This window comes from Folsomia candida, unplaced genomic scaffold (genome assembly GCF_002217175.1).
Source record: "Folsomia candida strain VU population unplaced genomic scaffold, ASM221717v1 Fcan01_Sc002, whole genome shotgun sequence".
Classification (NCBI taxonomy): Eukaryota; Metazoa; Arthropoda; class Collembola; order Entomobryomorpha; family Isotomidae; genus Folsomia; species Folsomia candida.
The window spans coordinates 17550542-17578366 of record NW_019091194.1 but is presented as its reverse complement, the minus strand read 5'-3'; the positions used below and the strand labels follow the sequence as shown (position 1 = coordinate 17578366).

Below are 27825 nucleotides of genomic sequence, written 5' to 3'. Positions count from 1 at the left end.
CACTGCAGTGGTGAGAAAAAGAGATTGGTAGCCACTTGGAACAGCAACGATCTGCAAGTGCAACCTGTTGAGCAACGTCAAAAGTGGAGCAAGGCACAAATTTTCCCACTTGCACCGCTACGTACCCTACCGAACCAAAGTGAAAGCTCAAATCTCGGCAACTTTCTCCTCACAACTTTCCCCAGATGGACCACGCGGACTGGAACGAGTCGCACGGAGCTCGCGTACCAGGAGTCTCGCTTTCTTCCCAAATTTCCTGGAGGCTGCTCCGTTTCCATTCCACTTTCTCCAGCTCCAGCTCATCGAGGTGGACACGGAACGTAGGAACGATTGCATGGCAATGCTCGCCTGCCTGCGTCATCCACCAACACAGAAATATGCCCTCCGCCAACTCGGAGAGATTTACTGTCAAGTGATCCAACTGCGTAGTTTTCCCCGAGAAAGTGGAGAAAGTGAGAGATAGGAAACTAGGGCGGAAGATGTCGTGCAAGTAGCAACCAACTTTTTGAAACGAGTTCTCCAGAGAAAGTTCTTCCCGAGTGAGAGAAAGTAGATGGAGGTTGCTGAATTTGGCAGGTTGATCGGAAATTCTCAAAAACTACATCTCTATTAAAAAGTTGTTTGGTAAACAGGAGGGATTTTACATAATAATTTACTTGCATTAAAGTCTATACTATGAATCTATATTTAGCTGCATCTCCAAAGTATACGAGGCTAAAGACGCCAATTATTGTGCACACACAAAAGCTCCTTTGTACCCGTCTCGCCTCGCCACGTTTGAATAATGTTGAGACACACATAATTGAAATTTGAGAAGCTCTTGTATTTTGTTTTCAGGCAGGTGCATTCTATCTCTTCCGTCACTACCCACGACGGTGAGGACTGTCAAAGAGAAAGGCGGCCAGGACGACGACGAAGGCTTTGGTGTCCGTGGTGCGGGGGAGGATGAAGAAAGTGGCAATCGCGATGTAATCTGCAGGCTGAGGTCGTATTGTATCCCAACTTCTGAGTGCAGTAAGAACTATTGATCCCATTTTTGTGTCTGCAATTGGATGTCAGCAAATTCGGAGGAAGCAATACACGAGAAACAAATGCGTTCAGACAAAAGCATTCGAGTTAAAACAAAGCACAAAATACAAAAGTTTTGGAACATATTAAGTTTAAGAATAGCGACTCGAGTGGCTTTTTTATCTTAGCTCACTCATTCGCAGGTCTTCGTCTGTCGAGGAACAAAGACGAATTATTTCTGGAAGCATCAATTTTGCACAATAAGTTTGTACACATGTCCCCCAATCACGTTATTTATACGCCCAGTCATCCTCCTGATATTGAGTTATGAGTCCTGCTCGCAACACATGTGACGGATGGTCAATCAGGAGATGCATTGTGTATTTATGTACGAACCTCGATCGAGTTTTTGTTTCCGTCCAAAATTTGATTATCCGTTTCCTCATCCTTCTCGATCTCCTTTGAAGGAGACTGCCTAGCTGTTACAAAGGGAGAGAGTTTGTTATTCCATTTTCTTGAGAGAGCGAGAACTCCCACGACCGCCCACACGGAGACCTAATGCGATCCCTCTCCCTCTAACTTGCCACATATCAAATCGCATCCTGCCATGCTGCACCTTGAGCACAACTCCCCCGTCCTCAGGAAGAACGCGAGATAAAGTAGGAGAGAGGCAGGCTTGAGAGACTTCTTGTGTCGTTGTCGTCGTCGATGGGACGTGTGTTTGTTTCCTTCGCCTGAAGCCAGCTCAGAAATACTCGGATGCTGCTCCTGCTCTGGCGAGTTCGACGACTTTCTCCCAGATGTTTGACCACTGCTTCTCAATCTCGTATGTCCGCCTCCAATTACAGCACTTTGGATGAAGGAATGCTCCTCCAAAATGTGCTTCACTACAGTCCAGCTCTTCATTTTTGATGGCATGCAGAGTACATTTCATTGCTTTTGATCCGGAGATAGAATGTTTTCCTAGAATGTTTGGTGGACAATTGACATGAATTTTATGTATGCACAAGATTTGAGAGGGAGAGAGATATCAACGATAACTTGTTTTTTCCGTGTGTGTACTGACTTGCAAAATTGTTGTTGCGAATATTTGGAGATAAATATAAAGATTAATTTGAAAAGTTTCCGACGGGATGACAATAAATTGGCTTCGTATCGCAATACTTATGAAATTGCATACATAAAATTGCGACATCTCTCTCCTGATCACATTCAATTCAAGTTTCATGAACTTTTCGTTATGTGTTCGTAGGCTGAATTTGGATTATGCGAAACCCAATTACTTAATTGGATTTGTTATTCTTGAGCTTCGTAGCTATTCTGTATAAACTGCATTAGTCTGGAAAATTTTGCTGAAAAGTTGTTGAAAAAGTTGTAAAAATCGTAGCTAATGAACATGTCTGCATAAAAGATATCTCAGTCCAGCTCTTCTTCTCATCTCCGCTTTTATGTGCGTATGTAGGAGCACTTTCATAAGAGACGATGCGAGTCCAACTCTGACTGAGGAGATCACATCTCGACATTTAAGTTTCACTCGCTCGTGCTTTCTTCACCTTGAGGAGGAGAGATCTCATTTCATTGAAGCCATGCATGAGAGGACTTTTGATGTGTGTCAAACTTTGTGACGCTATTTATATTTACATCGACAGCGTTGGAGATATGTGAGTACGGCTACCATTCGCAGAACAACTTTCTCGCTTCCCGTCATCCTGAGCAGGAAGACTTATTGTGAGTTGTCAATTTATCACTGTCCCTGTCAATCAACAATACTTGTAAATTTGCCTCGAAAGTGGCATTATTTGTTGGCTATTCAATTTCAAGGTTTAAAATTAAATTTGCTATTTTCTCGAGGATGTCACGCAATGTGTCTGACGGGAACTTGAAGAATAGGAATATTCGTGTTTGAGAAATTCTGAGCTGGAGGAGGACGGATGAATCGAATGGTGGTGTGTATGAAGGAAGAACGGTGTGAATCTGTCTGTTTTGCCAACCAGCCGCATATCGATCTTCTCCATTTCCTTGCTTTCTTCCTGCTCAAAAGATCCCACCCAATTGAACCATGAAGAAATACAAACCTACCTTTTTCTTGGGACTCGTCTTTATTTTATCCAAGTTATTTGGAGGTAAATGGGCATCGAACGACGAGGTTGTTCACAATTGCTGATGTATTTTTTTCAATTTTGAACCTTTCATGTACATCTGTCGTGAATCATCAAAGTGAAAGTTTTTTACGTCGCACGCTAAAGCTTAAACGCGTAACAAATTGATATTGAGATATTATTTGATTCGCAGTGTTACTTATTTTGGTCCATTTACTGAAAATTTCTACAAGTTTCACTTTTTGAAGTATTTGTGTAATAGATAATTGGCCCATGCGTCATGCACGAAACTTCGTAATGGGGCAAATTGGAGTGAAGAAGATTCTAATAAAAATTTGAAAATTGAGGCGAAGAAAATAAGCATTTTCATCTTAACTACAGAAGAAATCCGAGCCTATCTGACATACTTTTGAAATTCTTCTTGGAAATCGTACCCTCGTTTCGTTTACATGATTCGAATGCTTCTTCAGCTCCACTGCTCTGCAAAATTGCTCACTTTTCCTGTCACCACTAATGATTTTCTCCTATAGCGAGAACCGAACGAGCTAAACTAACAACGGGCTGGGAGACCACGCATTGGGACATTTCTTGAAGCTCTGTGGATACATTGTGCTCTTCGGGACCGACATTTGCTGCATTTTATTTTGTTTTCAATCTTCGCACAACATGCACATTTTTGCCTTTTGGGTCCCGTAACATATCGTTTATTTACTTTTTCCAGTTTTATTCACCTCATAAAAACAACTTTCGCTGCAAATGTGGAGATTTGAGCAAGTCGGTAAAAGAGTGTTTCTCGGCCTGTTTTTTGTTTGCATAGCATTGAATGGGATTGCCGGAAGGGAGTGCAAATAATAAGCAAAAGACGAGAAGACGTGTGCTATCATCTCGTTGAGAAATGCAGAGTCGGGGAGCATCAGGAGGATGGGTTGCCGTTCTTCTGGGTTGGTGGAGTAGTGTGGAGTCGTATTCCCAAAGGACTCATAGTTTTTGTCGTGAAATCCTAAAAACCAACAGTGAAAGTGAGGGAAGGTGTCCAACCATGACTGACGCCAGCCTCGGATTTCGGCTCGCAAATCCACAGATGATACAAAATATCCATTTGATGCGTGGGTACCGTTCGCTCAAATATCAACCAACCGCGTTGGGACTGCATATTCCTCCTCCTGACGGCAAGGCAAAGACTGAATTTTCACCATTAATTTAGCCAACCACCAACCAACCATCCATCCAAGCCACTCGGCACTACGACGTACTTACAACTTCTTGCTGCAAGGATGAGAATTTCCAGTTCAGGTCTTTTATTTATTCGATTCTTCCTCCAATTCAGGCGCCACCGACCGACCGACGAGCGACTGATCATCAAATATACGCTCAGCCATCCCTCTCAAGCTCTTTGATGCATGAAATGGTTGAGTAAATACGAGGGTATTTTACGTATGAAAGAGAAACATCCGTCCCCACAGCCTGTCATTTCGCCAGTTTGTCAATTGATTGTTGTGGCAGTGGGTTGGACTTTGGTGGTGAATTGTTTCTGGCTTTCACTCATGATTGTCTCCTAAGTCTGAAAATGCTCCCATTTGCATGTCCATGAACCTTGGCCGCACGAGGCAAGCAATAAGGTGATGAATGATAGCGAAGCCGTCGCTCCTTCTTCTTCTTCTGGTGGAACATTCTACGGCACGAAGGAGGAATTATATGGAACGGGGCCTTTGCATTACTTGTACACAAATTCACGTATCAGGAGTCGTCATCAATCATTTTGTCGTCATTGTTTTTACGTCTACTCCCTCGTAGATATCTGATCAATTAAAAGGAGAAAGCACTTCCAATGTGCTATGTTTACTCGATGTCCTTTTATGACTCATGGGATGCAGTGTGGTCCAAATTCTCATGTTGTTTGTTAAATGTCACGCAGGGTTCAAACCATTTCGTCGACGAATCTATTCAAACGACTGAGAATTAATGACAGTGAATTATTAACGATGCTACATTTGACCCTTGGCATTTTCAGTATTTGCTCAATAGTAGTATGCGTATACCTAAAAATGTGTACCTAAAAACTGGGTATGCACATAATCCCTGCATGAAAATCCCATCTGAACTATTTTTTAATTGAGCAATTTCTTTCTCCTGCAAAATGTTGGGAAACCAAGCGGATTTCCATAGTCGGGGATGACGCAGTTTGATTTCTCCAGGTCCTCCATCCAACAGAAGGCGAGAATAAGTGAATACTTTAACTGAAAGTTGTTTGGGAGCAGACCGCAGGCCATTATTGGATCAGGATCATGAGATTACTTTCCCCATTACCAAAATACTTGTGGTTGCGATGATTTGATTGAATTTGGTACATTTTGGGAAGCCCCCTCCGACGAGATTTGGTTTGAATTGAGAGACAGTCGTCCCGAGCTATTAATGCGCGTGGAATTAAGAGCAGGCAGATTGTCAACTGCCATATGAATCGAACTCGTTCGGCGTCCTTCCTGAAAAAGCATGTGGATGAATGAAACTCTGCTGCACGACTATCTATTTCTTGCCAACCACGATTTCTCCTCGATGTGTAGGTGTACGTATGTACGAGTCGTCGTCGTTGTCGTTGTCGTCAGCGATGTCGTGATGAGGAAGGCTGGCAGCACGGATGGGTCGGAGTCCGTTCATCTTTTGTACTTGACTTTAAAGCGTAGAGTAGTAATTGGCCAAGCCATGCACTTAGGATGTGAGTCAATCTGTGGACTGTTCTATTTTGAGACTTCCATTCATTCACATGACAGGATTTCAATCTGGAAAAGTTGTTGTGCCACAGTCCCACGTAAGAGGATTATCAATACATCAATCCTTGTGAAGAACGAAAAATGTGGAATGAATGCAAATAAGTCCACTTCAATGTATAAATTGTACCTTTTCTGCCAAACCTGTCGTCTGACGTCTGATTCAGTGCAGAATGTGACACATTCATACACGCCTTCGAGCTTATGCAGTGCACATCTTTTCATCTGGTCATCTTTTAATTTATAAAAAGCAATTTAACACATGCAAAAGTGAACTAGTCTGATAAATAGAGTCTCACAAACGAAACCATTTTCTGTACCAGTTAACAGAATAATCGCTAAATGACATGCATGCATTGTACAATTTTGATTATTAACGTAACCAGATTGACCTTTAACTTAATGCCACTCGAGACAATATGAATATTTAACAGCTCAACCAATCATGGCTTCTATTACGGATCAATGCCAAGTGGAAATAGTGGAAAAATGAAGAGCTTTCGTTTGATGATGTTTTTTCTGTTCAAGTCCAGTACCAAAACAAAATTAAGCATCCCCAACATCGTTGACAGGACGTCTAATCCTAAGTATAGCATAAGTTTTTAATGCCTCGCAAATTATGTATTCCGACTGACCAGCTTAATGCAGGGCTTTGTTGTCTTCGTTTCAATTTGAGACTTGTCTGCGCATACAAATTACGATGCGAATTAACTTTTCATCACAATTCTAACGAGATCCAGCTCTGATTTCTCTGATTGTGCTTGAGTTGAGACAAACTCAACAACTTGCATGTACGATGACGCAACTGCTTACTGACTGTCCAACCAAATGTATGTCGCAGTACAAAACCGTGTAGGTCATGCTCTTGAACATGTGCCATGAGGATCCTACAATGCATGGTAAAGTTTTCTGCGAGCAGGTGCTCTCACGAACGACTGTGGACTACTCCTTTCTATTTAGTTTGACTTAATTATCTTCTGCAAGCGGATATCTACTCATTACCATTCAATTTCATACAATGTGTGCCGTAGTAAATAAATCCGTGGAGGATGAGCACATGCCAAGAAAAATCAGAGATCAGCCAACAAGCAGGCCTCGTTGTTGTGCCTGCTCCTCGTCCACCGCCTTCACTGCACGCAAACTTTGTACTACGATATGCTGTTCGTTAATCCGACATTCAAATTAAGTCAAATGACGCGAAGTAGATTGGACCAGTGTATGTATGCATCTACGTCTCTGTGTATGTAAATATGCAGAGTTGTGAGTAGTTGGCAGTGCCAAAAAATTCAATCTCAACCACAGCTCATGAAAAGCAATCCGAGACGGAAACTGTATACGTATGCACAAGCTTGTACTTCTTTTGATGAGTTCATCCATCCAACAGAATACATAATGTGGGGTCGTTAGGGCTTCACTTTGGAATTAAAAACTTTGCATGCTTAAAGTCTTAATGGGGGAAGGTGTGTGTACGAGATTCATGAGGGAGCCACACCTTCGCCGTCGGTGGGGGCAAGAGATTGACGTGACCGGTGGTGGTGGTGGACGTTATGTGGTCCTGGAATTTCCTTCCTGGTTGAGTTAGAGCCGCTTGTCTTGCAAAGTAGTTCTTACCAAGTCAGCAAAATACAAACTGAGACTGGAGATTAGACCCGAGTCCAAAACTCCAAATCCATTCTTTGTGCCAACATGTTTTCAGATTTGGGATGTGTGAGGATGTGGATGGAGCCAAAGACGAGCAAGCGTGCTCGTTCGGATCCGAAAACTACCAAGACTCGTCGTCGACTTTGGTTGTGCCAAGATATCCCGGGAGCCTGCCAGCCTGCCTGCGGCAAATGCTTTATAATTCTGCTTTCCTCCATCCACGGCATGCGAGGAGAGAGAACTGCTACTCGTGTCCACATCCACCACCAGCAACACATTCTGCTCGCTCTCTTTCTACTAGCAGCAACGGGGTGAGCATAGGATTTGGACGCAGTTCCCTTGCGAAGTGATTCAAGCGAGGTTGTGCCGCACTTTCCTTCTTCTCCTTTCTCCCACGACCAGCCAACCAACCAACCACCACCACCACTTTCACCCACACAACGCCAGGTGTATATGCATACCTTATACCGGCAATTATCGTCTCCATACACACACACATACACCTCCGTCGTCACCTTTCCAAATACCTGCACCCACTCTCTGACACTAATTGCATCCAACCCGTGCTCATTTGTGGACAACTGCACTTCTCAATGTTTATATTACATGTACCTCCGCTGATTCTTGCCCAACCGTAAATAATCCGAATTGCTGATCCAGTAAGAAATCCAAAGTTCATGAACTTTAGCCCAGAATAGTTAGCCCAGTGTCGTTCATCGTCAAGTGTGATCTCGTAGAGACGGCCTGGACACGTGTCAATATGTGTTTAAAAACATAAAGAAACTCGAGTCGAGACATGCAAATCGAGTTTCATGTACTTTCAAAAACTGAGCAAAGGGTCGTCATGAAAGGGCTGAACATGTGGTTGTGCTGCTGCTCTCGGGGGGCATTCCGCTCAGGATGAAAGTAGTCGAGAGGAGATTAAGTGGACTGAAAGTTGTCTGCAATTGTTTTGTGTTGTTGGGTTTGTGAATGTAAAACTTGTCCAAGCGACATAGCGATAAACATTCGTGCATCTAACGTAGCCTAAATTAACACCGTTTTCATTTCCCATGAAAACTGGTGACAGTGACACCGCTCTCTTTTTCCCACACACACTCTGTCTGCAACCGATAGCAAATTTCTCCCACGGTACAACAAACCAACCACTCGATTAAATTTCCAACTTGAGACTTGTCTAAAAGTGGATCGAGATAGGCTTGCAAATTTCCAAGTTGACATGAGCGTGGATCTGGGTCGCCGCCAAAGTGGCGGCCGTATTAGTAGCGGCATTAGTATTATTAGTGCTTTCACTGATGAAAGCTGCCATTCCCTTCGTAGGACTGATTTCCGCAGTAAAAACAAATGTAATAAAAATGTTCCGTCGCAAAAACAAATGTCAGTCATCAGTCCTTTGCCAACGCCTCATGACAAGGGAGGAGGAGGCGGCGGAATGATGGCGCCTTTGACCGGTTTGACCGTCGTCCTCCTCCTCGTTTCCGGTTTGCTGGCATCCCCCACGAATGCGGAGGACGCCGTGAGTGCGAAATGTGATGGTTTTAATGGAAACAATTCTGTGCCAGGAGTTTGGTGCGACTTTGAAGGGCCGTGTCCCTGGAAGTGGGACATTCCCAAGGCTGGCGAGGCAGGGTTTCGCAGAATGTCGGCAGCCCAGGTGGTCACCAAGATGAAGAAACAGGGCGAATGGGCCTTCCGTGGGCCGATGAAAGACTCACAAAACAAGACTGATGGTAAGCACGTCCGTTTATTAATTATTCAAACAATTTGCATGATAGGCATGTATCATAGCCATGCAGACCCATGTAACTTTTTGCATATGCATGTCAAGGAAGTGTGGAGAAAGTGACGAGAGTCTCATGTTTCATATTCTCCCAATATTTAAACATTGCTCATTTGACACCGTGTGTGTACTCTGCCTCCCCGACTTTCCTGGGCATATGTGACTGGCTGATAATTAATTACTCGCCCAGTTGTCCTCCCACTTGTTATTACGCAACACTCGCATGCAATATACGAGCCTGAGGGTTCGACAAATGGTAAATAATCCACAAATTCGTATGCTACTTGCAACGTTGAAAAAAACTGTTATCGTGAGCACAACTTCTCGTAGTAGCAAGTAAACTAGATGTGTACGCAGCCTATTAGCCATTGTTTTCTGGAAGGCCGCCTATTCCGCATCTGTTTACAAGAAGACAAAAAAAGTGTCGAGTCTGCCATCCCATGAAATTTCCGCATGGTTTCGTTTAAACAAGATGAGACAGTGGGATGCTCATGTGTAGCGAACGACGTGTAGTTGGCAGTACTCGCAATCCAGTCTCCCAATTTCGCCTTTGGAGGAAGTGTGTACATTCGGTGGAAATAAAGCTTACCACTATTTGTTTAGAATTATCAAAGAAAGTCGTCGTACACAGAATGTCGTAACGATTACGGTCCAATCAATTGCTACACTTTCCCCATTTGATTATTTACAACCTTTACAATCCCTCCCAAGATACATATGTATGTACACACCAAGAGGAAAAATACGTATGAGCAGCACGAGCATTTTATGTCACGCAAAAGTTGGAAAGCCCGTGAGAGCATTCCAACCTCTGTGCTCCCTTGCCTACTGGATGTGCTCCGGGATTAAAGGTCTTGAACTCGCCGAGTGAGAGGAGGGCAAATTGTACCCGTCGTGTGCTTCTATTATGTTTACTTGCACTTTTGAGAATGTAAAAATCTCACTTGAAGAAGAAAGGGAAGGTGTGGCCATTAAACATTTTAGTGCAACTGACAAATAAAATGAAGGAATTTACGAGAGAACTGGAGGGTAAACAGGGCATAAATTCTTAGCCTGGCTCAAACTCTCTCCGCGAGTGTTATGCCGAATTTCCTGGAATGCTTTTATTCCATTCTTCTTCTCATTACGAAGGAACGAGGAGCAGCCGAGAGGATGGCCACTTAGGGCAAGAGACGGCTCTATTGTGAAGGAGCTCGTCCTCCTAACACACGTACAGCGTAGTGGCATTTAGTTGGATCAGCAAAGGGAAGAATGCACCGTATCGCACCTCCACTTTCTCCTCTCAAAATCCCTCGAGATTCGTCCACCACCAACCCAAACGTCCCAACCTGCCTATCCCAAGCAGCAGAGGAGTCGTGAGAAGGAATGTGATTGCATTTTTCCTCCTTTCTCCGTATTCATTCATTTTCTTGAATTTTTAATTCCGCTCGCTCTCTTCTTCTCAAGTTTGAAACAACTTTTGCTTGTTCTCCTGCTCTGCGTACGTAGGATTGAATTGAGATGAAACCAGTCGCGTCTATCTGGCGTATCGTGACATTGACGGCGTCTGCCAAGGAGGAGGAATTAGGTGGCTGAGAATTCAAAAGCCAAGTCTCCACCAGCTGGGGCCGTCTCATTGGCGGAGTGAAACACATTTTCTCGTGGCGACACTAATGGACGTTTACCCAGCGGAGAAAGAATGACTGGTGGCTAACGACATAATTTTTCATGTCGCCCTCCACCACAGGAGGACGGCGAGGAGTCTGATGAATATTCATGGTATTGATTTGATCTCTCCCGATCTTCGTCTTGTACTGGCTTTCCCCAGGAGAAGGAGGGCACTGGATTATTACGAAAGGCGAAAGAATGTCGGGTGCAGTGGTGGCTGCTCATTGTGAAGTCAGGGCTCGTATTATTATTATGGGATTATGTATGGCGAAACTGGAAAATGTGCAAAGGGCATTTTCACGTGCATTCCGGCAGGCAGGCACTCTGGCTGGTGGTGAGTAAATAGGCACCCGCACTACGAACCAGTCAAGAACATGCCTACATACTTATCTACGTAAGTAGGTAAACCATTAATCTACTCAGATTCCATTCTGATTGCCATTGTGATATGAGATGAATTTTAATGATTGGAAAGCTTGTGCTAGCTTGTAACCATTTCTTTAATCTTTAATCATGCCATCTCCACAAGATTTATGATGATATTATGAACACAGTAGTCATTCAAGAGTGTGTAAACCCGGTATTGAGCACACAGTGGTCGTCGCGTAGCTGCAAAATATTAACTGCTCGTGTCGCGAACGTAACTTTATTTTTTTCAATCTACTCCTTCTCCATCACGTCTAAATTCGTATGCATGTACGTTCAGCTGTTGAAGTTGTAGCAGAAGAAGCAACTATTTCTGAATCCCCTCAAGAGTTTCAAGTTTCGATCCACTTTAGTCTTACGAACGACGAGAATAAAAATGGTATCCTGAAAAAAAATGCAAAAAAAACTTTACGTTATGCAACCACCGATCTCTCCGATGCTTGACTAATTGGTATTGTAGAACGTCGAGACTGCTCGAATGACATGTTCCCTTCACGAGGAGCTACAGAGTCCTCCTTGCGCCCTGGCCTCGTCTTCTCGAGTGACAACAATTACCAACCAACGAAAAAGAAGCGCAGTTTCCCTTGACTAGATACATAATCAGTGAAATGTGCTGGAAGATGCGCATTTTGCGAGATCATAAACACATGACGAAACATGGAACGAGCTAATAAAACCGTCAAATGAGTACACGAGCCAATTTGTTTTTACTCGAGTCGGGTTTATTGTTTTTATTTTTACACCAACTTGGAAGGAGTCAATCATTTATTTCATGAAAATGGTTGACAGTGAGGATGGAGATTCAGTTCTATTTTGAGGTTCGACTACTCCCACTCGAGGAAGAGGGGATGCATGCATGTGAGCGTGGAGAAGAAATCGTGAAGAAGATGGATATAATAAATAATGGGAGCGGGGCACGTTACTACTGCTAATAATACCACTCGGTTTGTTGTAGTGGGCTTAGGAGGGATCCTACTCTTGGAGAATTATTATTTGACAGCCTCCTGCATCATCGTCCGTGGTTAAGATGGAGCACTGCTTTGTACACATGTAATATCAACTTGAGACGCCAACGAAACCAAGTGGTCTGCGGCTGGGCGATGGTTTATAAATAAATACTTGTTAAACTTGCTCAACAATTAATATGACACATTGAAATGGGAGAGAACTTTTGCTAATTTGCTGCATCTTGCGAGTTTCGCGGAGAGAATGGGACCAGGCTGGATTGCATGTGTTGACTCGAGCTTATTTTATCTCAAACATTCTAAACCTCCATTTTCTGGTGAATCGTCACAATACAATACAACAACTCATCGAGTGAGGTATTTTATTATTATTGTGTTGAGATGTATGCACAAGCAGATAAGTGTTCGCCTTGAATTTTGCAAGGCTTCTCCTTTCTTTCTCTCCAAGAAGGAGGACGCCGAATAAGCTTCTTCCTCACAAAGAATGCTTTCCAATAATAATGTATTCTTCGCACGGAAGCAGAATCAACCTTGCTCTGCCTGCCAGATGCATTCACAAAGCACACCGTTCGATTAGCAAGTATTATCCTGCCCCAGAATTTGATAAGCTCGTAGTAAAGTTGATAAAGTGTGAAAATACTGGGTTGACTCGATTGATGAGAAATTGCAGGGACGAAATCAATGCAAACCTCCCGAAAGATCTTCTCGTGCCCTTTCTTTCTTTGGAGGAGACAGGAGAACCTCAGCCTCTGCCTCGGTGGAGTAATCTCTTTATTTCATCCATCTCATTCGGACGACGACGTCTTCTTCTTCCTCGCCTTATGCACGGCTTACAATGGCTCCATCGCTACGCTATTTCATTTCATTTTGTTTACTAACCCGCCACGGGGAAAGTGTGTGCGTATAGAGGCCTAAAAGCCGTCACACCAACATCATCGCCACTACCACAATGGCAGAGCGGAATAGTTTATACGGAACAAAAATAGTGCGGCAGGCAGGAGAAAGCTGGCACACATGACCGTGTAATGGTCGCTGATGAGTACGGGTTGAGGGAAATATTGCTCCATTATTCCAGTGTTTCGCGCATCATTACATCTACGAATTTCATTATGTTGTCCAAAGTGAGTAGTTTGTTGCCCAATATTCTTTTATTTCCAAGATCCCCGAGCAGACTTAAGTCATGAGACGACAGTCCATCTCCTCTCTGCACCACCACCACAGACATACGAACGTATAGATGCACTCCGAGAGGACGTCTGTATGGACGGGCTGAGTTATGCAGTCTCCTTTCGGTTGTAAAAACTTTGTCTTTCTTTTACGGCCGTGCACCACCAAGGCGAGTTTACACACGAGACATTAAAGATCAAAACGATAATATTGCTCTTCGTTTCCTTCTCGTCTGCTAATAGCGTGTGTGTGTACGGACGTGCCATTACTGAGCTATGTGTGTGTGTGCATGCTACTTTCTCCCCACTTTCTCCACTTCCGCTCCAACAAGGAATATGTTATGGTGGAACCAAGGCTTTAGTATTTACATGGCAGTAATATAACTGGCTCCAACCGTCCACTTTACTGCTGTGTATGCCACTGTAGAAAAAGACCATAAAACCAAGTCCGAATTAGCATGTCTCACATTATGAGTTGTGTTTCATTTCCCCATTCTCATCTGAAATGTCTGGGTTAATGATTGTTGTGTCCTTGAATACATTGTTACCTAGCTTTCTCTTGCACTACTTTCAGGTAATTTTATAATCCTCGCGTTTGAAAATGGAACCAAGCAGCAGCAGAGCCATTACCGGCTGAGCAGCCCGTGGTTCAAGGGCTCTCAGACCAACTGCAATTTGCAAGCCAACGTGCACATGCATAACTTGGATACAGGTATGGATGGCGATTCGAATATTATGTATGACCATTAAATCATTCGACTAATGGAGGAAATACTTTCAGTTGCCCTCCGCATGGTCATCAGCACTCGGAACCATTCCTCCTACGTTCCCATGTCCGTGCTGGGAAACAGCAGAAACTCGTAAGTCAGTCCCTCATTTTGTGGCAGGCTCAAGGAGAAAGACTTTGTGCACGACTACATTATGGAGAAAGTGAGGCAGTAGTGGTACGGCGGCGGAAGTGTAGGATTTCTAATCAGGTTTTTTGGAGGAGGAGAAAAAGAGGGGAAAGTTAATTGAATAGAATTTGATTACTTTGAACTCGGGCCACAGATTGCTAATACGATCATCTTTTATATATCTCGAGTTCAAATCCAAACTACTTTCTTTGATGTTGTAGAAAAGAGTGGGGAGACCGCAGCAAGTCAAAATGCGGAGGTGTAAAGGATGAGAATTGCCAAGTTGCAAAGTTTCCCAAAAAGTTTTCTAGTTTGGTTTGTAAACTACTTGAAAGTTTTTAACAAAAAATTTGCATTGGCTCTTTTATTCTCTTCTCGTAGTGAAAAGGGATAGCGTAGTAAATACTCGGTCCTCCATAAGGATAATTTTTATTCAAACTTTTTAAAAACGATTTGATCAGCTCTATCTATCTATTTGCTTGGGGGAGTTTTGCTACAGTGAAAGTGGGAGGTATACGGGTAGGCATTCATCATTTGGTAGGCACAGAATGACATGTTTGACTTAATTTTTTTTGGCAGATGGGAAAAAATGAAGCAGATGGTGGGTTCACAGTCTCAAGAATTCCAAATCGGTAAGTTATGTTTACACGCTAACGTCTTTATCATTGTAAATTATTAATGCAATTTGACTAAAATATTTGACATTTGATTAAAAACAATGTTCCAGTTTTGGAAGTGGATAACTTCAGCGGAGTCCCGTCCCATTTTGCCATCGATGACATCCGTCTCGTCGATTGCTTTCCAAGTAAGGCCTCAAATTTTACGTAACATAATTTTCGACTAGAACTAAATCAGCCATTATCGATCCATGGAGAGTCTTTTACATCATTTTTGGCACATTTTTATGCAATGTATGGCTTGGATTACAGGCGATAAACCCTGCAACGCCACATGCTCCTCCAGAGAATTCCAATGCAGCGATGGCACTTGCATCAATCGAAACCAAATCTGCGACCTAAACCAAGACTGTCTCTTTGGGGAGGACGAGGACCAACAGTGTGGTGAGTTCAATATTACCAAAAGTCAAGTAGATGAGTCTTCTTAAGAATTTGCAAAAACGTTGAGAAAATTCAATGTTTGTTAAACATCTCGCTTTCTCCCGCTGGAAAAATAATTTTAATCAAATGCAAACCGGAAGAGTGAATTCCGGAGGGAGGAAATGCTTTCAGGAAGTCAAACCCTTGAGAACTAATCTTTGTCGGATTCAAATTTTGTTCCCTTGTTTCCCCCAACTTGTCTTTTGCACCCGAACCCGCATTGTGAAGGGAATATGAAAAAACGAAGAAATTGAAACTGTGTAGAAAATATTTGTTTGAAGTTGTTTTTCTCAACGCCTAAAAAAATAGGACACCTATAAAATGTCATTAAGGATTTGCTTGGGACATTAAAGCACTGGAATTGGGCATAGCGAGTGAGATGGTGAGAGAGACCTGGAACACATGAGGAGGAGGGCGATAAATTCCCACAAAATGAATACTTTGGGTCTTTGAAGTTTTGATGGTATATTCATGTCTTAATAGGCAATTTACATTTATGAGGAATTTAAGATGAAATTAAAGGAGAAGAAAAGCCTACACGCCAGACGAGAAAGAATCCTCCTGCGAGCAGTGAGGAGAAAGTTGAGCACTCTTTTAACGTAACAGGCACACCCCGTACATACAATCCAGCATCCTTCTTCTCCGAGGTGCTTATAAAAATGGTTGTCATCGTCATGTTCAATGTGCAGTTTTTAGCCAGACGACAAAATTTCTAGGGAATGTTGTCTCTAATAGTTTGTAGATCTGCATATTTTTTGTAAGTTAAACATTGCAAATTGTGAGATCCACTTTTCCTGCACGTCTCTCTTTTATTAAATTCGTATAGTCGTGTGAGTGATCTGTGTCAGCTGGAAGTTGTACAATTGCCCGTGAGTACATATCTCCGAGAACGTTCAATATTGACGATATTAAGTTGCCCTAAATTTTTCCAGTGCCGTGGAACAGTGTGCCACGAGGATTCGGAAATTTGAAAGATAGGGCTTTTTAAATTGGCTTTTTTAAATTGCCTCCTCTAGATTAAATTCATGACTGGATTATTAATACAATTTTAGTAGTTGGAGTGTTTTCACATTGATCCATAATCGCATTATTTTCGTTTCACCTTTTTTACGCGATTACGACGTATATACTTATTTCAAGTATTAGTTACTTACTTATTTGGCGTAACATATAAATAAATAGGACGGCGGATCTCCTTAATGAAATGTTGTTTGGGTTTCGCCAACTTATTTCTCACAATGCTTACCCAAATTCTCTCATGTGACTGGTTAAGTCTCTCTAAATAGACGCCATTTCTAAGGAAAAGTTTGCGATCAGTGGCAACTCATGCACTGCTGCGAGCAAAGCTTTCTATTTAATTTCCTATGATAACGGCAAAACTATCACCTCTCACATTTCGCCTTCTTCTTCGTTCCCAAATCCAAACTGGTTTGGGAGACGGAAGAGCGAACGGAGAAAAGAAAGTGGAAAAGTCCCAGCAAGGCAGGCAAACTTCTGTCCAAGAGTCGACTTGGACTTGTAGACTTGAGTCATCTCATCTCGTGCCGGGAAGTAAAGTTTGGCCTGCGAGAGAGAGAGAGTGCTCCAGTTAGATTGGCCAAGTCAAGGCAAAATGCACGGAAGAAGAGCACACACAACTCTTTATTAAGAAATCCTCCTCAGCCAAAGTTGGAAAGGCCCAGAGTTCATGGTGCAATTTGGAAATGCCACCAGACCAGAATCCAATAGAATCGAAACTCCAAAAAAAAAACTTTCTCCCATCCACAACCCTGAGCTGAGCAGGATTGTGGCTTCGTTACCAAGTTTTTAAGCCAGGTTTTTATACACGATCACATTTAATTTGCTGAAAAACTGAACCAACCACCTCTCTGGTCAAACAACTTGAAATGGAAGCCGTATCGCAAAAACAGTACGTGTCGTGGGAACGAGAAAGTGAAAGTAGGTAAATATGTGTTTCGCACAGGGTCGTTTCACTGTATGTACACTTTCCAAAAGTGTCACTTTGTTTGCCTACATTATTCACCCTTATCTCCGCTGTTCATTCCAATTAAGGCCGTGTCAAATAATTTCTTATGCGGAGTGAAAGAATTAAAATGTGTCATCACATTTGCAAAATGAGGTTGGTCTCCTCCCTTCGCAGCTCATACCAATTTCTGCCTGGAGCTCTTCTCCAGAAGAAGATTGAACTTTGAGTGAGACGACGACCGGCCAACATAAAGTCGCTCCCAAAACTCTCCAATAAAGTGTGGCCCACGTAACAAAGAAAGTTTAGTTTACTGGAGAATGGAGCGAGAGTCGAGAGGTGGTCCTGCTTCTTCCTGCCGTGCTTCTTCTCGCGCTGTAATGAAATGCAATGTTCACTTCTTCGTCGTCCATGCAGTCTGCTGCTGCTGGTGAATGATGCAGACCTTCAACTTTCCACGGTCCACAGGGCACTTGGAATGCTCGTGGTGGTGACTCTCGTCATTCTCATAACAATATCCTCCTCCTGAACTACGGAGATAGATTCTCTCTCCTCGCATGCCATCCCATTTCTCCTCTCGATTCTATTCTCTTCAGGAATGTCGATTGTCACTGCGGATCATCCACAAATCCCAAGCTCCGTTTCGCTCTGAATGAAATTTCCGAAAACTTGAGTTACTTATAATTCATGGCTTTCCCTCGATAATTTTGATGGCTGCTGTTGCTGGATGCCGGGGAGAATGGGGAAAAGAGACGGTTGGGCGAGCAAGTGAAAGCCGTGGAGCTTGTCACGAGGGATCTCCGATGTGTTGGAACAAGGAACTGGAACCAGTTATGGGTGATATTGATGTGCAGCTGGAATGTCGATGTCCATGAAGGAGGAGATTTATGTATGTATGTATTCGCTGAGAAGGTGTAATGCCATGTATGTGCATCTGCGTATCCCCCCACTCGCCATGCTGCTGCAGTAGATGGCAAATAAATTGAGCTCGTTATCTAGAAATCTACAGTCAACTTGTCGATTTTCCCATCAATTTCCCATCAGACTTGCAGAACTTTGAATCTATTCGGGACACAAAAGTGATGGGAAATTCATTGGACAAAACAAGAACTTAAATTCTAGTCAAGTCTGGTCTCAGTCCCCACACAATTTTCTCACAATTCTGGTATTGTTGTTGTCACTACAGAGAAAATGCCTGTCAACACGACTTGCACGTTCGAGAAGGGTTGGTGCGGGTGGAAGCCGGCCATCTCGGCGCAAAACAACATCAGTTGGGAACGGACCAACAAACCTTTCTTCACGGACAAGACGGGACCCCCGATGGATCACACCTTCCAAAACTCGTCAGGTGAGTGTGGGTGAAAGTATGGCTGTAGTAATGATCTCTATCCGAGAAAATGCTTCTACTTGAGGTGTTGAGGGTGAGGTTAATCAGTGTCCTTTCCTAATGTAAACATGTCGTTTAGTGGTAGATGGAAATAATACACGAGTAGAGAGTCGTACTGATAAGTGACACGACTACTAGAACTACTTTATAAAGAAAACTTTAATGACTAATTGTCAATCAAAAAATTGACTGCTTTTTCTGATGTAATTTCCACACCTTCACAACTCTGTCTAAATAAAAATGGTGTGCTCTCCATATGCTTAACACACTAAAAAGGAACAAAGAACTCTGAAACACTTTGTCTCATCAACTACATCGTTTACACAAATTCAAACACACATACAATTCATCATCCACTCAACATTTTACAATGATTCCAATTAGTAACTGTTGTGGTTAGACAAACTTTCTCCTCGTCATGTCTAAAGTGATGAGGAATGGTGTCAAATCATGCCTTATTTTACGTTTAGGTCACCTTCTGCTGGTGAACATGAGGGTGAAAAAGTCTCCATTTCAACAAGCCGTGCTCCGTTCTCCCGTGTTTCCACATCCTCCAGCATACAATCAAAATCGGAGTTCTCCATTCTTCGAAAGCTGCCAGGTAACTCTTTCCACTTTTTTTCCGCATACCACGCCTTACAAAGTATTTTCTCATCTCATCTCGGGAATCCCATAAATATCACGTTTCAATCAATATCCTCCTCAACCAAAGTGCAATATTTTCACCCCATTCATATGAAAACTGGAGTTTGAGTCTCATATTTATATTTTTTATTACTTCTTTTTTCCTAAAACTGTGCAGCTCCGTTTTTTCTACCACATGTATGGAGCTCACGTCGAGTCCTTGGACGTGGAGCTGGTGCTAAAAAACCCGAGAAACTCTTGGGCCAAACCCATCCGTTTTTGCGAGAGGAAAGGGAACCAGGGAAATATGTGGCAGAGAGCGTCCTGCAAATTGCCAAGCATCAAGGGCAGCAAAAAGTAAGTAAATGATGCCACCAATTCTGCATTTTTATCGTGTTCGTGATGGTGACGACGACGTGTAAAGATCGAGTCTCCAATTGTTACGTATTAAATATTTATTATGCAAATTATTGTTTCAGGTATTACTTGCAAATAACTGCGACGAAGGGGATTCGAGGTGAAGTAGGCGACATTGGGATCGATGATATTTCTCTCAGCCCCGAATGTGTCGGATTGGGTGAGTACTGACGGAGAAAGCAAAACAATAAGCTTTCCCCTCGCAAGAAGTGCCAGGCGACACGAATCGTTTATAATTTCATGTGCGGTGTTCAAAGTTACGTTGCATAATGAGATTATGAGATTGCATGCATAAAGTTGGGAATTATTGATCCCATTTAATTGCAGGGTTGGTAATAGTTTCAAAAGTGTGGCACAGGGCTACACGTCGCTCACCCACAACTCGCATGAACTTTTGCACCGTTGCCACCATTATATAATAATCATGGTAATATTCATAATCCAGCCTTGTAGAGAGCGCATTCGTATATTTGGCGCACTCCAGACTCGCGATTAACACATTCCGTGTTGAATTCAGAGATTGATGAGAGTTGGGCAAAGAACGAATGCTCAATTTCGTCGCAGAGACAATCTGAACTGTGTTGCTACACCGCTTTCACCTTCAGGAAGGCAAACCCTTCGTCGTCACCTTGCTTTCCTTTCTTCGTTCGAGTAACAAAAGATACCGCACGACACTGCAAGGGATTTAATCCCAAATGGTGCGATGCTGGCCCGTCACTCGTCTTCTGAGTGGTTTGACTAATGAATAATTCATGGTTTAGAAAATCATTTCAATGTAGTCCTCGCCCTTCCCTCCGTTCGTCCGTCCGTCCATGTGGTGGGAAATATCTCGAGAGAAACGCTCTCCCGACAGCAACAGTTCGTTTTCACACTTGTCAAAATTCACACATGGAAATTAGGACAAGATTCTTGTTGTGAAACTGCATGCGGCAGTAGTTTCATAATAATCCAGACTTCTTGGTTCTATAATTTGTTCTCAGCCTGTTCGTATCATAAATACTACTTGCCGAATAATGACTTGGGTTATGGAATCGGTCGTGTATTATGTATTTACAAGTTTATTTCTATGCAGAATATTTGCGGAGAAACGTCGCAGTTTCGTTTTTGGAGCTAATTTGATTCCATAATGCGAGCATTTGTTGTTGGCGTCGTTCCAATTGAACCGATATAGTTGCACAGCACCAATCATGAAATAATAATGAGCGTCTAGATTAGATTTCTCACATTTCCCTTATTAAATTTATTACATTCGCGACGTTATCAAGGTTTCCACCTGGATCTAATGATTAATTTGATTTCCATATCCAGGAGTTCCACCCAATCTCGTCGTGGGGTACAATTACTCAGAAATCCTCAACGCTTCAGATGGTAAGTTACAAAGTCTCGGATTGTACCCTAATTTCGGCTTTGTGCTAAAGTTGAAACCCTTTCAATAAGTAATTATACGATTGCTAATGATCAGAGTGGAAGTGAGAATGGCTGGGTGAGCAGACTGCCAAATACGTCTTGAAGTATGCAGAAAGTAGTTTTTCGTGCTATAAATATACACCAAAGTCTAAGTGGGAGACGCACTCCTAAAAGTGGGCGTTAATTAAGGATTTCAATTTCCAACCTTCAGAACCTTGAACTTTCTTGAGACAAATGTCAACCGTTCATTAAATGTTAAGTAATGGGAATAGTAATTAGTTGTTAATTAATTATTTACCGGTCCATCTGAGTATGTATGAGTAATAAATAATGAAAATATGATTATTTTTTCCAGAGTACCCAACGAACTTGACAGGTAATAATTTGAACGCTTTTGCATATGCATGGTTTCATCAACGGTTTCATCTTGATCGAGTGATTCTGAACGCATATATAAATTTAGCGTTATACTAAAATGTCACGACTGCGTATACTTGCACCTCAATTTTCCCATTTGTATTGAATGCATACTGATTTCCGACGAGTACCCACGATGATCCTGATTGCTTTTGTTTGTCTCAAATATTTATTTTGAACAAAAGCTGGTGGCTAAATCAGACAAAAGTATGTCCTTGTGTGTAGTTGTGTACGTACATCGTTGTTCTCTGATCTGCTTATCGTATGTACATGCATTCGTATTGACGAGCAGTATTTATACGTGTGTTTGTCTGCCGTCGACACACTGGCAGGCTGAGAGCGGATTATATGCACAAGAGCATGATATAAAGCAGCCCTTGAGGGGTTTCCCATTGTAAATTAGAGGATGACGCTTCGGATCAGGGGAACATATGCTGGATTGCTTTTTGTTGTTCGAGAAGAATTCCATTGTAACTGCGATACCCATCACCTTTCGACGACGACGACTTTTCTCTTCTCCGGGATGTGGATGTCAAGTAAATATTTATTTACTCGGTCCCCCCAGCAGCACATCAAAGTATGTAGGACTTCTATTTGTACTTATTTATCCTTTGAAGTTGGTAAACTAAATTGGAGACACGAAATCCGATTTATCGAGTTTAGTTGCGCAAAAATTTTGACGATTATGTTGCAACATGGAGCAAAAATTTGTTGGCAATGATGTTGATCCAATTGAGTCCTCCAATTTTTTGAGTGACTTACGACCTTATTTTCTCTTTCCGAGTTAATTATGAAATGCGCAGAGTCAAAGGGTTTGATATGGCGGAAGATTTTTGTCAATTCTTTGCACGTGCCTGGACCTTGACTGGAGTGGAGAGGAGGGAGGGAGGAGAGCATATGGATGGATGGATCGTCGTCCCATCCTCCACGGCCTCGTAGTCCAAGTGAAAGTTGGGCTCTAAAAAACTCCTGATGAGTTTCCCATTGTTGATTGTGAGGTGCTCCTTGAAACATTTTATTTTATCGTGACCTCCTTGTTTTGCTGCAATTCGCCCAGCCCAGATATTCGCTCAGGACGAGCACTCGAACCAAACAGGCTGCCAAGTCTTCTCTTTGCAGATATCCAGATATACATGTATACGTCCGTGTGAAATAAAATCTATGGATTCGTTACATTTCATCCTCCTTCAGAATTTCAATTGGAAGGCTGTTAGGGCCTCCTGCTTCACATTGGTTTATTGCTTTCTCTGACACATAAAGCCTGAATACTGAGAAAAACACTCGAGCTCGTACCAGAATTTCAACAAGCCTCTCACTCACTCCCAAAGTAAGTAGAGATGCTTGTTTTTACACCCAATGAATTTATCAAAACTCACTCGGCCGCCCTCAGCAGTTAAACAGCATGTAACGAGTTTGTAATGTGGGAAACATTCGGCAATGAAAACACTCGACAATACAAAACACACAATCCAGTCGAACATGAACACAGCCAAGTTGGCTCGGCGAGAGTTTCTGAAGTCTAATTTTTAAACGATAAGTTATCATGTGAGTAAAATGTTTTAAGGGGTTCAACCCGACGACGTTTCATTTTGCCCCAAAAATTCGTTTGCTATTAACATCTTACAATTAGTTTATCCAGAGGAACGGGACTTTGAAAAGGCTTTGAAAAGGCTTTTTGGAAATGCTTTCGTACAAATAAATGGGTAAAAGCTAAGCTGCGAAGTCATAAAACTCGGGTCAAGGACAATTATGGTTTTTAGTCGTTTAGACCTCTCTCCAAACGTGCAACCTCTGGTTGATGGTTGATCTCTTGTCTATTTAGGAGTGGCAGTCATAAGTCGGCTCGACTTTTAACTAATGGATGAATTTATGGTTGGCAGTAACACGTGTAGACAGAGGATGTCTGTGAATTGCAGAACATATGATGATGTGGGAGAAAGGGCGCAAAGTGAGAGAGAAAGCAAATATAGGAATCCAAGGTTCATGTATCGATTTGACTGCTCCTTTGTACGAACGTGTAAGTAGTGCCTGCCTTGGTTGGTGGTAAGTAGTTGTTCTGTCTGTCTCTGTGATGTATGTATGAATTTGGACCTGGTTGGATGTTGAGTTCAAAGGGGGAGAGCATTAACTGCTGGCTTTGGAGCTTTGAAATTTGAAAGGTGCAATTGGGGCCTTTGAAGGAAGGCTGATAATGAAATATATTCCCCGGAGCACATTTCCTTGTTTTCCTCGTCTCTCTCTCTCCCTCCACACACTTGGCTTCGTTATCATTTCCTCCAATGCAGAGAGAATGAATCAATCAATGAGGGGTGAAATACATGTTCGTTGCCTCCAATGCATGCACAACAAGAGTTCTTTCTCCTCGTCTTCCGGGAGCATGGCACATTGGCTTCCTCTTCATACTCGGTGGAATCCTGTCCTATCTGAGATTTCAAATCTGCGCTGAAAGAATGAGGAAGCAGGAAACGCGGATAATAAAGATGAAACCGGAGCATGAACATTTGCTTGATTTGACAATTATGTAATGCAAGTTAACTCTTATTTGCCCAGTGTCGTACCGAATCACATCCTGCAACAGCACTGGTCGCGAAGGCCCAACGAAGGAGCAATGCAAAACATCCTACAACGGCTCCATCGTATCCTCGCAAATGAGCATGGACAAAAATCGACCAGGCGTTCAAATCTGGACAGTTCCAGAGTCCAAAACTTACACGTAAGTCCACTTTTCCAAGTATTATTTGTATTGTGTAATGTGACATTTGTGGAACTACGTTTGACATTTGGAGCGCGTCTCCAGTGTTGTCATTTTCTCCTGCTTGGTGCTATTTGGGATTCAATAACGCCCTGATCTCTCAGCATCCGTATAAATATAGACTTTGAGCTGGAAATGAAACATCAAATAAAGAATTCAATTCGTACGTCAACACCGATTTGGCAATTGTCAGTCAACCCCCGTTGTCAAAGGATGGACGCATTTCATGTCTTATTGCAATAAGTTGTTGGTGATGAAAGTGTAAGATGCAGGAACGATGAAAAATGGGCAGACGTGGAGCAACAATAAAAAACAATTCAACTTTTCTTGTAAACTGTCTTCACGTTTTGGCAAATGGCAATTGCCTGTTGTTCCTTCTCGCCCATTTTCTACGCCGTTTGTTTGTGCAGAAACATTTCTGTTATCCAAGTAGAAAACAAAGTCAACATGAGGCTAATTGGGAAGAAATTCTCGGAATTTTCCTGGAATTGCACTGGAATTTTCCTGGAAAATAAAGGGCAGAGAAGAGAAAGAAGATTATTTTATTAAAAAGTTAGATCCTGTCACTCATGCATAATATTTGTTTTGAATCAACAATTTTCTCCTCATCTCCTTCTTCACTTTCTTCCATATGCGATGTGTGGGTTGCATAAGTTGTGCTGCTTCGCAAGAAATAAGTGGAGAAACGAATTTGCTCCAATTTTCCAATTTCGCCCAATATAAAAACATAATGGAGTGTGCACTTATGTAATCGTCGAGACTATTTGGGTAATTCACTAACCAGCTCAGACACATGGGCACGTATCATGACAATGCTATCTTGATTTGATTATTTTCCGCCATGATATTACTTATTTCTAAGATAAGTAATTTAGTCTCCTTTTGTTACGCTGTTCTATAAGCAGAACTTTTTGCCAGCCAGCCAGATGTGTACGAATGACGTATGTGAAGTGAAAGGATCAAAGGAAAATGCTGAGCTTTGATAGTTGTGCATCAAATGTTTCAATTTTCTTTGAAGGCGAGCTTTCTGCGAAAAATTGCATAATTGGTTTTAAACCGTTATTCAGGGGGAATTTTGTAAAATTTCATATCTTATTGATTCTTATAAACCCCCGAGTAGTTTGTAATGTGATCCTGCTCCATTGTTATGCACACTCGAACATAATACACATTCCAGTTATTCTAGAATAATTCAGGGCTTAAGTGTCTGAATATTAGATGAAGTGAAATCTGATACTTTCACTCTTTATGCAAATATAAGAGTATACATAAGTATCTTGTTGAGATACAAATAAGCTCACAGTTTGGGCGGCCTTCAACGCAGTTTGCATACTATTTCACTAGATACATAAATTTAACAATAATACAGCCAAAAGCTTTCCAACCTGCACAAGCACTAAGATTGACGTAGAAATATGTATGTGAATATCTGTAAACCGATGATTTTACGTACCTGACGAACCGACGCAACACAATGATTTTGCCGTTGGCGAGGTTGTTAGCTATTTGAAGAGTGGAAGGATGTTTTGTAATAATGAAATTCCAGAAATCTTTCATCGCGTAACTTGAATCCGCAGGAAATTCGCTAGACTAGACTTTGTGACTCGCATGGCAAAGTGAGTCATGATTTATTAAAGGTGGCTTCAAACTCGACCCGATAAAAGCTAACCCTGAAATTCTCAACCTTCCCAATAATTTTCCAGAGTCATTAATTTGCTGAGAAGCAGTTGATACTGATTGCCTTTCTTCCCTTGGGTCATGACCACCGTTATCCTTTCTACTCAACTTTCATCTTCTTGGTTGCTCTCGGTTATGGGTCGTCTCGTGGTTGAGCGTAATTTAGTTTGACTCCTCCCGCCCGACATGGCATGATTTAAAAAGCAAATACAAAGGATTATTCGATGGCGTCTGGTTCAATTTCATCACGAGTTATTGGGTTACAGCAGCCGCATGGCATCGCCAACAACATGTTGTATAACTGCCGATCGCTGATGGACTTGACTTCTCAACATTTGGTGCAGATGTGGAAAGTTGAAAACTTTTGTATCGCGTCACTCTCCAGCAGTTTGCACCAATTGAAAAGAAGGGAAAGAATGTCTAAATATGACGCTGCCAGACTGTTTGTGTTGCTTCAGAATCTTAGCATGAAGTGATGTTGTTATGAATAAATTCTTATTTCAGACTGATTGCGAAAGGGGCTCGAGGTGGTCGTGGGGCGTTGGTTAATCAAATGACGTCTCACGGGTCGGTCGCAAAAACCGCAATGTATCTCCGGAAGGGGGAACAAATCTACATCCTCGTTGGGCAAGAAGGCACCTCAATTTGTGAACAGGTACTTTGTTTGGCTATACGTATGTATTATTCATCGTGCTAATTGTTCTACAGAGCCGCCCACAGATGGATGACAACAATGTAATTTGGTTGCAGGCATCGGTCCACTCGGTCGAGAAGGACCAGATTTGTCGTGGCACTGTGGACAAGTATTCCGCCCTGTCGCTCGTCTCCCAGCTGCGAAAGAACGTGAGACAGGCAACTCTGCCACCCACATCCAAACCACGACCTTCAGATGATCCCTTCGGCAAGTTGATCTCGTTCAACAAGCTGAACGGGGGCGGTGGGGGTGGAGGTGGTGCGACGTTCGTATTCCGGGTGAGCTTTCACTCATCCTTGCTTTCAGTCGTTAGTTCCTCTTGACTTGACATCCGTACACACGGTCGGCTCTCATTCAGCGCCAATTAGAACCAGAGTCGTGGATGCCCACATTCTCATAATAACAAATATTGCTTGCACCGTTGACTCTTCTTCAAACACACCCGAAGGCAGGAGTCGTTGCATATTAACTGCATGGCATTTCAAACAAGAGACTTGTGCAACCACTATTTTTTAACCACTTCGACTCCCACAATGTTCCCATCACCTTTCATAATGGCGCATTTAAGCATTTTCCCCGTAAAGGGACTCACTTGCTTCAGAAGGAGAGAATCATTTCGGTTATGGAGTCAAAAGTGACAGCCGATTTCCAAACTAATTGTAAGCAACGCAATTTGGAGGTTCAACTCATTTTACTAAATTGCATAACCTGCTCCATCAATGGCCAGTAATATTTTCTAGAGCGTAATAAATTTTGATGGTCCAATAGCCGTAATTGTTACTGCGTTGTATGAGCGAGCAGTAGGCACACATAATCACGACTACTGGGAACTCACTGTATTTGATAACGCTGCCAAGAAATACGTACTCTGCTTCTCCGTATTGGCATCATTATTTTAAACGGGAAAAAACTAAATCCGTCCGCTTGAACCACTTTCAACCATCCGATCGAGTTTTGCAATAACATTATAAATCAACGGAGTATGAAAAGTTTTCCG

The 27825-nt window shown here is 42.4% G+C and overlaps 1 protein-coding gene across 1 annotated transcript in view; it reads left to right on the top strand.

Moving 5' to 3' along the window:
• The window catches only part of LOC110843553 (ALK tyrosine kinase receptor), a 55350-nt gene that overhangs the window by 6481 nt on the left and 21044 nt on the right, over positions 1–27825 (top strand). The window contains exons 2-17 of the mRNA XM_022089518.2: positions 838–1014; positions 9076–9243; positions 14072–14209; positions 14279–14357; positions 14973–15025; positions 15121–15198; positions 15323–15454; positions 18640–18801; positions 19311–19441; positions 19643–19821; positions 19944–20041; positions 21190–21249; positions 21644–21664; positions 24256–24418; positions 26639–26789; positions 26885–27106. Of these exons, the coding sequence (XP_021945210.2) occupies positions 838–1014; positions 9076–9243; positions 14072–14209; positions 14279–14357; positions 14973–15025; positions 15121–15198; positions 15323–15454; positions 18640–18801; positions 19311–19441; positions 19643–19821; positions 19944–20041; positions 21190–21249; positions 21644–21664; positions 24256–24418; positions 26639–26789; positions 26885–27106 (2012 nt within the window). The remainder of the gene's footprint in view (positions 1–837; positions 1015–9075; positions 9244–14071; positions 14210–14278; positions 14358–14972; positions 15026–15120; positions 15199–15322; positions 15455–18639; positions 18802–19310; positions 19442–19642; positions 19822–19943; positions 20042–21189; positions 21250–21643; positions 21665–24255; positions 24419–26638; positions 26790–26884; positions 27107–27825) is intronic.